At 31.8% G+C, this 12112-nt stretch overlaps 1 protein-coding gene across 2 annotated transcripts in view; it reads right to left on the bottom strand.

Moving 5' to 3' along the window:
• Positions 1 to 2275: 2275 nt before the first annotated feature.
• The window catches only part of LOC137398582 (putative adenylate cyclase regulatory protein), a 132450-nt gene continuing 122613 nt past the window's right edge, over positions 2276 to 12112 (bottom strand). The window contains exon 13 of one of the 2 annotated variants that reach the window (XM_068084745.1): positions 2276 to 2648. In XM_068084745.1, the coding sequence (XP_067940846.1) occupies positions 2638 to 2648 (11 nt within the window). In that variant the 3' untranslated portion in view covers positions 2276 to 2637. The remainder of the gene's footprint in view (positions 2649 to 12112) is intronic. The other variant, XM_068084744.1, reaches the window with a different exon arrangement.

A 12112-nucleotide genomic window follows, 5' to 3' on the forward strand; every position in this document is an offset into this window, starting at 1 on the left:
AATCGACCTACAGTAAAAGTTTCTCTGACACCCAATAGTAGTATCACTGTGAATGCCGAGAAGCGAACTGGCCTCAAACCATTTCTATTTTTCCTTTTCTATTACTCAGAGAAGAAAAACTCTCAATCTTCAAAAAGCGGATTGCTAGAATTTTCTACTGCGCCACTATCTTGTCCACTAGAACAGGAGCAGTCGTCGCTGGATGGGCTTCTTTACACCACCAATGCTCCTTGTATGATTCAAACTACTGAGCTATAATTTGCATGCCAGCACACCGACCACCGAAACCAAAGCCGCTGTAGTTCAAGTATCTGCTTAACTTGTTACAGTCATGTTGGCAAATCAAATTAATTAGCCATATAATAGCCGTGAGGTGCTACATTCATAGGTTAAAACACAAAAGTCATTTGTATTGGCTAAACCTTTGCAAATACATGATAGTAAACTGTGTTCAAATGTTATGCTGCAAGTACTGATAAAAAGTGAATAAGGGTGCATGTTTTGCAAATATTTTGGAAAATATTTTCACTGCTGGCAGCACAGGTTTAGTGTGCTGGTCATTACCAAATAATGATGGCCATAGTTAGGTTTTTTTGTGAGCCAATTAAGTAGCTTTCTTTTTAAAATAGACCTTAGAAGGGCAGTTGCAATCAAAGAGCCACCATTCGTAAAACTGTGAAAATTGTTCATCAATGTGTAATTATAGTTAATTGAGTTTTGGATTGCAGGTAAGAAGCATTTTTGTTTATCAGCCGGTTTTAAAAATAGTTCGCCAAGTGAAAAAATATTTTTCTAAAATTTGATTTGAGTTTTATTTCAATTGTATAGTTGTACAGCAAAATTTATTAGTATTTATTATTATGTTAAAATGTCCGATCACAAACTTTCATGACTTCATAATAAGAGAGAATGATGAAAAAAATCAAAATTAACCAGGGTTAAAAAAGCACAAGCTGTGCTATTCAATGATACTGATCTTACAAAAAGGCACAGTTATTATTAAGGCAATACGTAGAAACATGTAAGGCTTGTTGGATTTTCAAATTAAGCATTAGAAATAAGTAACAAACAATGAAAACTTGCTAGCACAGGCAAAGAAAAACCTCTGACATGAGAAAATAAATATTTTGGAAAGTTGTCTGCTCTCTATCTATATTTTGAATAATAGATTATTTTTACTTGAGATAAGCATTAATTCACTACTTCTGCTAGTTTATGCCACAATTAGGTGTTAGCCATAAAAACTGCACTTGGATAAAAAATTCAGGTGCAGTAGTAAAAAGTTGTATAAGTTGCTGAGGCCAACAGTTTAACAAAAAACTTGTAACCTACAGAAGGTTGGCTCTATGATCACTCTTATAAGTTGTTGGGGCTAGAATTATGACCAAGAACTTGTAATCTGTATAATTTTGGCTCTATAAGTTGCTAGGGCTAACAGTATAACCAAGAGCTTGTAACCTGCAGAATGTTGGCTCTATGAACACTGTTTTAAGTTACCAGGGCTAACACTTTAACCAATCACTTGTAACCTGCAGAGTGTTGACCCTATGATCAAGCTTTTAAGTTGCTGGGGCTAACAGTATAACCAAGAACTTGTAACCTTCAGAGAGTTGGCACTTTGAGTCCTTTTAGATCAAACTTTGGTAAATGTGAAGAACCCTTATTTTAACTAAAAATTAATTTTATTGGAGTTGAACTTTTATCAAATTTATCCATAGTTATGAATTGATGTTTCTCTTTGTTATTGTTTGGCTGCTCTGTCTACTTTAACCAGATAAGTTGTTTCAGACATTAATTCAGTATATGAGCTAAACATTTATAGCAACACTTTGTGAGTTTATACAGGAACACAACATGTATCTAAAAAGTTTATAGCTTTGCAGAATTATTTACCTATTTTTATAATCACAACCTTCTGTACCTTAAAATTGGCATCCGCGACTTCCAAGACGTTATCTGTAGTTATCCACAATAGGCAAACTGTGTTTCTTTACAAATTTGTAAAAATTTTGCAAAATTTGCAAATTTATGTTTTCGTTGCTGAAAAAAAAACATTTTTTTGTTTGGTTTAAAGCTTTTCTTTTTAAGGAACTTGACAAAATCACTTTTCAGGTAAACGAGATACGCAAATAAACTGATGAACTTTACTTGGAGGGTATAATTAATTGACCTGTGAATGTCATTTGAAATATAAAATGGTGTGAGTGCAGTGCTTTTTTGAGACTTTTCATTAAATATTGAGTAAATTTGATCACACACTCAGTATTTTATTACAAACAAATTCAATAAAAAATATCACTCGCATTCATCACTTGTATCCACCACATTTATAGCACATGTAGTTAGGAAAAACAGCTAGAAACTAATAATTTTAAAACACCAAAATTAAGCATGGGTAACTAAATAATACATGCATGTAGATGTATAGATAGCATATATTATATATTTTTATGGAACAGCTATATCAAAGATAACATAATGCTGTACCAATACTACTACAGGCCTCCATTGAGTGAGAGGTTATCAGCACTCGTCATAAAAATGTTCAGAGTTTCCAGGAGCAGCGGTCTTTTACTCTTTTACTTATCCCTCAAAATCAATCACTTCTCTATCAGCTGAATTAGCACATACTTCTTCTTACTTCTGTTCTACAACAGCACAAAATCAGAAAAATAGTTACATTTTGTGTTATGAATTAATGTAAGTAATTGTTATAAATGTCAATGTAAAAAACCATTGATGGCCAATGATACACCGATGAACAACTAACTCGTTGCATACTACAATCCACCAGGTGGTGCCATACAGAATGTGGGTATGACCGAGTATGACAAGCACACCGAGTGTGCTTTCAATAGGCTTCATACAAATGTTACAGAATAGTGAGAAGTTAATTAATTAGCTTTTGGTGACTGTACTTGAAGAAAAACAAACAATCAACCCGGCAGCATTAGATCAATAAAATCTCATGCTGATCTGAGCTTCACTTTGCAATAACTTTTATATTGAAGATTGTTCTTTGATAGGATGGGCTGTGTCAGCCTCATTATAGCAACCAGGGCTTCAAAAATTTTAGATCCTTGAAATTTTTTGTTAAACCCATCAACTTGCACCGCTAGTTCGATTGATAATTTTTTTTAAATGAATTTGAATCTTGAAGGCTAAGATAATGATTAAAAATTAAAATGAGGCTATTGTAATATTAACAAGTCTGACACAAAAAATGGCTACCTCATTACTCACATTAGTGAAGAAACAGACTGCAAAAAGTATACAAGTATATTGCTTACTCTGCAATGCATTTATATTTTTGTTTTCATACATCAGCAGCAGCTGCAGATGTGTACATGATGCTAATTAATTTAACATTAAAATCATTATCAAAGACCTTCTGGTTCAAAAGCTCAAACAACTTACATACACCATTTTTAAATATTAGGTTTGAGAAATTTAAAGAGTTTTGAAATTATTTTTCATATGGCATTTAATAGTAATTGTTATCAGAAATTATCGTAATACTGCCTGATAGATAACTGCTCTTTTTACAATTAGGTTGTTTGTGATTTGCTTGCGAGTGCCTAAAGTTCAGAACATTCTAGATTATTCGACTTCACATAAATACGGGTACCGATTTAATACCCAGATTATTCAACATTTTAAAGGTCTACTCTGCCCATCAAATATAATGATAATTCATCAATTCTTTACAACGGGATTAACAAAATGGATTGCGGTTGCCAGGAGACTTGTGCTTGCAGGAATCTTTTTTTAACTTGTCACATAACTATCACTGAGGTACAGTTTTTATGACACGCAAATATTAATAATTTTTAAGTAAAAATAATAATTAAGTGGTAGAATGGTTGAAAAACTAATTTAAGGCAAAATACAACAAGCTCTGTTTTATATAAATAAATACATGTTTGAATGTATACATGTAAATTTATATTAATACAATTTAATCATATACATAAATCTTAATGTTAGTCGATCATCTTTCAGTCACCTGTCGTTCTTCTGTCCAGTTATAACAATACAGTTTTAGCCACAAAAAATACTTTTATAGTGGATTTGAACTCGCCAGATTCAAATCACAAATCTACTAACAAGTGTGCTCAATCATAGGGTTTGGTTGATCTTATCACACCCATTTCTCTAATGATATATCTCAAATTCATGAATGCACACGCTAAGTTATTAATTAAGACATTGCAGCCATGAGTTCTGAAGCCCCTGTTATTAAAATGTTTTTGCCTTAAAAAAGTGGGACAGGATGAATTTTGTTCTTGTCATTCGAGAACAAAAAAATATTTCTCTGATTTTTTTCGATCCTACGGCACAAACAAAGAAGTTCATGAAATTATAATTTGTCAGTCCACGGGCAGATTACATTGAAAAAAACAAGCTGCCAATGGGCAGTTCACCAAAGTCTCTCTAACAACGACTGAACAAGATAAGAGGCTGCTCTCTATCTTAGTTCAGCTATATTGCGTTATAGTGAGAACGAAACCATGAACAGGAAGGTGATCAAATTTTCGCTGATGACAAAGTTTAAAGTTATGTTTAGTAAAATACATCTACATACAACTATTTTTATATACATGTTACTAAGCTAAATTTATTTTGCTTAACATCAGCGTATATGTTATTAATACGTCTCAAGGGTAAGAACTCCCTTCAATACGCAATGAACTTAGTGCATTGTAAAGCTAAATTTTCTGGCTGATTGTAACGACTAGATACAAAAGAGTTGATATAAGTAACAATAGCTAGCAAAGATAAAACATTACTCTGTAACTCGCTATATGCAATTCTCATAAGAGTTTTTGATAGTTTTTACCAGAGAATGTTTGCATTGGACAATAACTATGGATTTCTAGACCACTCTATACAGCAATTCTATCTTACAATGCCAACAAGAAAACAAGTTAGAATCATATGACAAGAGTCTATTGTATCACATGCAGTGTTGGTTTTTTTAAAGTTTTATAATAGCTAACTTTTTACCGTACTTATTTTTCTAGTTTTAAATTTAAAGGGATCCGTTTCAAATTCAAACATGTCGTTACACTCCTACTTCTAGTTGTTTCGAAGGATCAATCACTAAATATGTAGCAGGTAAATACTTTTTAAGTGGATATTTGTAATATTTGAAGTATGAGCTGCCTCTCTATTCTCTCTCCTTTCGGACAGACATAGTACCACGTAAAAACATTCCATTGTGTCATTTTCCAATTTGTACCAGCAAGGAGAAAAACCAGTCTCATGTTCTAAGTTTTGATGGATAGCTTTTGCGGCAACAGTAACCTATTTATACACACGCTTCTAGGCAATAATTGGTACTATTAATTTTCATATTCATGATTTTTATTTTGTTTTCTTAGTTTGTATCAATTATATCATCATTAAATAATTTTTTGTAATGGCACCAAACATACTTTATTTATTCAATACTTGCTAATTATTTCACATTTACACTGAAACGCCTTTATTGCTTTTAAATTTTTTTTCATCCCACCAAATATTTTTTTGTGATATGAACTTTGAAAGATACAGTTGTTGAAAATGTTTAAAAATATTTTACTTTTTTCTGTATTTTATTGCACTGAACAATTTTCTTATAATATGAAGTTTGACAGATGTAATAGTAACTGTTGTTATGTGTTCAAAAAAATTATGTGGCAGGACTTTTTTATTACCCAGCCAACGCCAAGCATTCAGCTAGTATAAATATATATGTCAATATGCTCATGAATGCATGCAAATGTAATTATGTTGATATATACATGCAAATATATACATGTATACTTATATATGCATATTGCCAGCAAATCCTTGTTAACTGTTTTTTATTACTGCTGACCAAGTTATTACTTTTGGTCTTTTACTCAAGGAAGCTCACGAGCCAAAATTTCTGTTTTGTCAATTTCCAAATTTGTTTAAACACTACACAAGTATTTTTAGAAATTGCATTGTACCAAAATAATTTTAGATATCAATAGCAACAGTGCAATAAATTACATGTACGTATTGTTCTATTGTGATCGCTAATTTGAACTAAACATTTTTTTGAGAATTACTCTATAGCTGGCCATTGACTTTTTTGCTGGAAAGTGACCTCTAGTTTAAATGATTGGAAAACTCATCTCACTTAACTTTGCGTAACTCATAGCCACTCATTTTTATTAATAATTGCTTCGAAAAAGTTTTGCAACATTGATAAACTTTTGGCGCTGTTTGAGATTTTTCTGAGGCAACGAGTTTATCATTGCTGACACTTTGCCTGTCATACATTGAGCATGTCATGTTCTGCTTATGGTTATGTAATATTGAAGAAGCAACAATTAAACTTAGTGAACAAAGAAACTTATTTAATACTGCAATTAGTAAAATTCAGCCCTGCTCATGCACAATGAAAAGATTATAACATTTTCTGCTTGTACACTAAATCTAAGACAAAAAAATCATAAACTCTTATAAAGTTTGTGCTCAATAGCATATACACTTTACAAATATTAAATGAACTTATCATTTCCTGTCTACGCCGTTCTATAATATACTATTCTGCCCGTGGCTTTATGGTTAGCTAAGAACCAAGCATATTCAGTGAGTGAGACATGTTGTTAATGAAATGGTAGCTTGTAAATCTCACAGACACTGCAAATAATTTGTCGAAAATCTACCTAGGCACAAGATTTTAAACTTTAATTGCAACATCACCAGGTTACCCTTAAACAGCAAATATTATAACTTTTTTGCGTTAATGATAGTTATGCTCACTTTAATTTTAGATTACACGGTTTCCACTATGCCCATTTTTCTAAGTAGATGCGTAGGCCTACATATTTACCTATCTAAATAGCTCTCACAGTGCGTCAAATTACTTCACAGTTGCCAAAGAGTTATGACATATGTCTTGAATCAAAAAAATAAAGTGAAAACAGTTAACGATCAGGAAGAATCATCTTTTCAAAATATTTCACACCATTTGATGTTGCTCAAAAAGATTACTATTATCATAAACTATACTGACGTAGTAAAATATTGTCCAAGGTTTCACGTTGAAACGTTAGGCTTAAAATTTAATTAAATATTTAATGAATTTAATAGTTACTGTCTATTTTGTTCTAATTTAAAAAACTTCAAGATGAATTAAAAGCCAAACAGGCATAGCAAGTGGAATGTGTTTGAAGTCATAGGTTGTATTATGTCTCCCAGATCCTGCCGATAATCTGGCAAATACCTACTTACTTGTCTTTTACTGTACACAGGATATATTATATTTGTATTGCATTAGTGTTATTGTCTTGTGTACGTGTGCCAATTATAGGCTCAATAATTTCGATCATGTTAATATTTTAAAGAAAAATAAATATATATAAATACACCTATTATTATACGTACAAGAATTGGTAAAAATCCCAAACTAATGGGTTAAATGGCATACACACGCAAGTGTGTATGACATTGTAAGTGTGGACTCACAATAATTGATCAATTTTTTAAGCTAATCGTTCAAATATAACATAAACTCGCTTTGATAATTGTGCCAACAAATTAGAGAAATTTTACCACAGCCCAGATGCTTTGAAAGCCACTAAATGATTAGTGACTGTAAGTGAACTTACAATAATTTGTAATGTCATATGCACATGTGATATTAGTTCTGTCATCAAATTGAGACATTTTGGCATAATGGCTTTTACATGGCTAAAAACTGCACATTATTTTATATTAATTGGTTAATGCGACCATACAAATGTTTAAAATAGCGTAAACATGTCTGAGATATTTGGCGGTCAAATAACGGCAATCTTACAGCAACGGTTTTTAGATTGTTCGTGACTGTGAGCTCACATATAATAATTGTTCTATGTCTCCAAATTAATGGTTAAAATATCATACACAGCTGTGAGAATAATTTTACCATCAAATTGAGGACATATTGTTCCCATAGTGTTGAAATATTTTATGACTGATTTTATCTCTTTTGTTATAATTGGTCAATGTGCTCGGGAAACTTCTTAAGAAGCATATTCATCAGGGTGATATTTTGGCATTGAATTTGGAAAATCTTGCAGCGATAGTATTAAGAATGATGATGACTGTGTGTGAACTCAAATAAAATAATAAATGTTCCCAAATCAATGGTTAAAATATCATACACACCTGTGAGAATAATTTTACCATCGAATTGGGGACATTTTGTTGTGATGGTGTTGACATATTCTATGACTGACTGAGTTATTTTGTTGTAATTGGTCAATGTGCTCAGGAAACCACTTAAGTAGCAATTCTTTCGGGTTGATATTTTGACATTAAATTTGGAACATCTTGCAGCAATGGTATTAGGAATGATGATGACTGTGTGTGAACTCAAATAAAATAATAAATGTTCCCAAATCAATGGTTAAAATATCATACACACCTGTGAGAATAATTTTCCCATCAAATTGGGGACATATTGTTCCAATAGGGTTGACATTGTCTATGACTGACATTGTCTATGTGTGTGTGTCTATGTGTGTGTGTCTATGTGTATGTGTGTCTATGTGTGTGTGTCTATGTGTGTCTATGTAGGTGTGTCCATGTATGTGTCTATGTGTGGGTCTATGTGTGGGTCGATGTTTGGGTCTATGCATGGGTCTATGTGTGGTTCTATGTGTGGGTCTATGTGTGGGTCTGTGTGAGTTTATGTGTGGGTCTATGTGTGGGCCTATGTGCGGGTCTATGTGTGGGTCTATGTGTGGGTCTATATGTGGGTCTATGTGGGCCCCCACACACATAATATTTTAAATTATATTAACATGTTAACAGTGTTACGTTGTGGCGCATTCGTTGTTAATTGTTTGGGTCGGCGTTGTATCCACAATGTTTGTGCGGTTGCAAGTGTGTTGTATGTGCGTTCCAACTGCATTGTATGAACGTTGTACTGCCCTAATATTCACCGTTATCGTATATTGTACCAAATAAAGATCCTAAGGATATGTACATATTCATTTATAAATAATACCAAGCGATAAAAAACATCCATGTAATTGTTACTGCGGTTTTGCAGCATGGTTTTTTCATGTGATGACTTTATGCAAGGCTGTCAGAGAGAGTGAATTACATTAAATGCCTGTTCCTAATTACCGTTATTCCCTGCTATAGCAAGCAGGCTCACTCTGTGTGGTCTAATAGTTAGTTAAAAATAAGAGTTCTACACTTCTGTGACAAATATGTTTGATTGTCAGAAATCACCACCCATATTGATTAACTGAGGTGAGAAAACAATATATAGTTATATATATTTATATTTAAAGTTTTTCTTCACAATATATATAAATTCTTTACTCATCCCGGTAAACGGCTAGGGATGGTAATTTTCGTTCTAAATCTACATATATATATATATATATATATAGATATATAGATATATATGTATATAATATGCACCGTCAGATACAGAAGAATGAAAACATTTTATGTAAAGTACTTCAGTTACTATGTTTTATTTTTTCTGTATCTGACGAATGCCTGTGCATGAAGCGTTGAATAATAAAGTTTTTGTAAAATTTTACCCTGCTCTTTTATTATCTCTTTCATAGATCAGCACAGTAACTTCGAGCACTTTTATGGACAACGGGATACGATTCTAATTGTCATATGCTTATTTTAGTCGAGCACTTTATCTCTTAGTCCATTATGAGTCGAAAAGGTTTGAATGTTCCACCAAGAATATACCTATGCCAAACAGATAAACACACACGCTTAAACTGATCAAAGCAATCAAACAACTTATAATTTTTATAATTTGTAATTTTATTTGATTGTACTCTATTATTTTATAAGATCGGCAAGACACAAATTACCATTAGTGTCTGATGAATGCGAAATATTTTAACATTTTTTTAGCATGAAACTCTAAGTTATACCGTTTTTATCAACTTTTACACTGCACTTTTATTATCTATTATATATATATATATATTTATATATAAGAATATATATATATATATATGTACATATTTGCATGTATACATACTATTTGTGCTAGACTGCGTTGCCCAGGTTTATAAAAAAGTTTTCAAACAGAAAACTGATTTGCATTTAACAAATAACAACTTTTGCCATTTTACTTTCAAATAACATATCATGAGAGAATTTTTTGGTGCAGGGCTAATAAATAAAAAGTAAATAAAAATACTGTAAAGGTTTTCAAACCACTGCAAATATAAAATTTAATATAATGAGGAAACAGTTTTGTGCATAACAACTAAATTCAAAATAACTAAAACAACTGTAAAAGTTTTCAAACTGTTGTAAATTTGAACTTCAAAACCTTAAACAACGTACAACTTTTAATAACGTACCATGAAACCTTGGTTCTCAAACATATTCCATTCCAGAAGGTTGTTCGAAATCGAGTTCCTTGAGATCCAAAACTGATTTTTCCATTAAAATGAAATTATGTAAACTTTAATCTGTTCCGAGGCGAGAAAACAACTTTGGTAAAGTATTATTTCAACAATGTGCACAGTAAGCTGTGCTGTATACTATAAATAAAAACTGTTAGATATAAATCTTGTTTAATTTTAGTTAAAGCTTTTATATTTATGATGACAGAAAAAGAAAAAAAAGTGAACTTGTCGTATGTTTGACTGTTAAAACATCAAAGACATTAAAGGTTAAGATACAACACAAAAAATTGCGTAAATTAATAATGAAACAGAAAAAAATGCAACAGATCAGTTACATCAAAAATTGTAGAAAAGAGAAAATATAAACAGCAACGGCACGCTTACTTCACATCTTTAAAAAGAATCCTTCACCAAAACAATTTAGAGTAACTCGACTGGAAGGCAACTGCTTCCTAGAAAAACTTTTCAGCAGAGGAGACGTCGCCCCAGATGGTTCCTCCCTTTTTTGTAAATAAACCAGGAAGCGTAAAATGCTTCTCTATTTGTTAACAAATGTTTTCATGCTGTTTCTGAAGCTTTGGTAATTCCAATGTGCATGCTTCGGTTTGGCCGATAACTGAATTTATGTTCGAGTTCCGCAATGAAAAGATCTCAAAACCTGTGGTTAAATGCCTAAGGCAAAAATAATTAGCACGTGCATGGTGTATCTGTTATATGAAACATATCTGATCACTATGGCATTCTAGCTCAGTGGTAAAGCACCCAGATAAAAAAAATTGTTAATGAAGTCGTTGTGAGTTCAAATCCATCCAAACCAGGAGTTTTAATATCAAGATTTTAACATCTATAACCGGAATCCAGACACACGACGATGATGACTTCATACCGAATTTGTAAAATATATATATATATTAATATATTTATGCATTTACATGTATATACACACTAGAATAATACCTGGCGTTGTCTCAGTAGTAAAAGAGTCTATTGACAGAAAATTCATTTTTGTTAATACAATTATACACCATTCACTTTTCTAACTATTAACCTTCAAACCATGAGAGAGCTTTTTACGCAGTTCAGTAAAAATGGGAAAAACAAATAAAACAAGTGTATGAGTTTTCTAAGTTTTTCAAGCAACTGTAACTATTAAATTTTGAATAAGGAAAGAAGGGTTATTGTGGACATATTAGAGGGATTAATGAAAGCCTAAACGCGTTTAAATGTGAATGTGAAACCATGAACAGTCAACGGCTAAATATAAATATTTTTTTAACGATTGCAATGAAAAATGTTTTGAAATACATTTAAATGATTTTAATTTGTTTCAGTGGCGGCCTCAAAAGGCGAAGTTATTGTATAGAGTGGTATAGAACCCCATAGTAACTAAAAAATGCAAACACTTGGTAAAAACCATCAAATTCATCATCATTAAATTTAGTAACAAAACAATATGTTAGCTTTAAAAACATAGTCATCTGCAATAACTTTAGTGCATTTATCGGCTATGATCTGCAAAAAGATTTAACTTTACAATGTACTATGTGCAAAAAGGTTCACAAAGTGTTTTTCCTTTTGAGATCAATGTGTAACATAAACACTGAAACTAACTTAATTGAATTTAGCTTACTAAACACATACTAAAGGGAAGTTATAGTACATGTATATATTTTAGTAAACTCCAGAATTATATCCAAATTTTAGCATTT

The sequence above is a fragment of the Watersipora subatra genome, chromosome 6 (assembly GCF_963576615.1).
Source record: "Watersipora subatra chromosome 6, tzWatSuba1.1, whole genome shotgun sequence".
NCBI lineage: Eukaryota > Metazoa > Bryozoa > Gymnolaemata > Cheilostomatida > Watersiporidae > Watersipora > Watersipora subatra.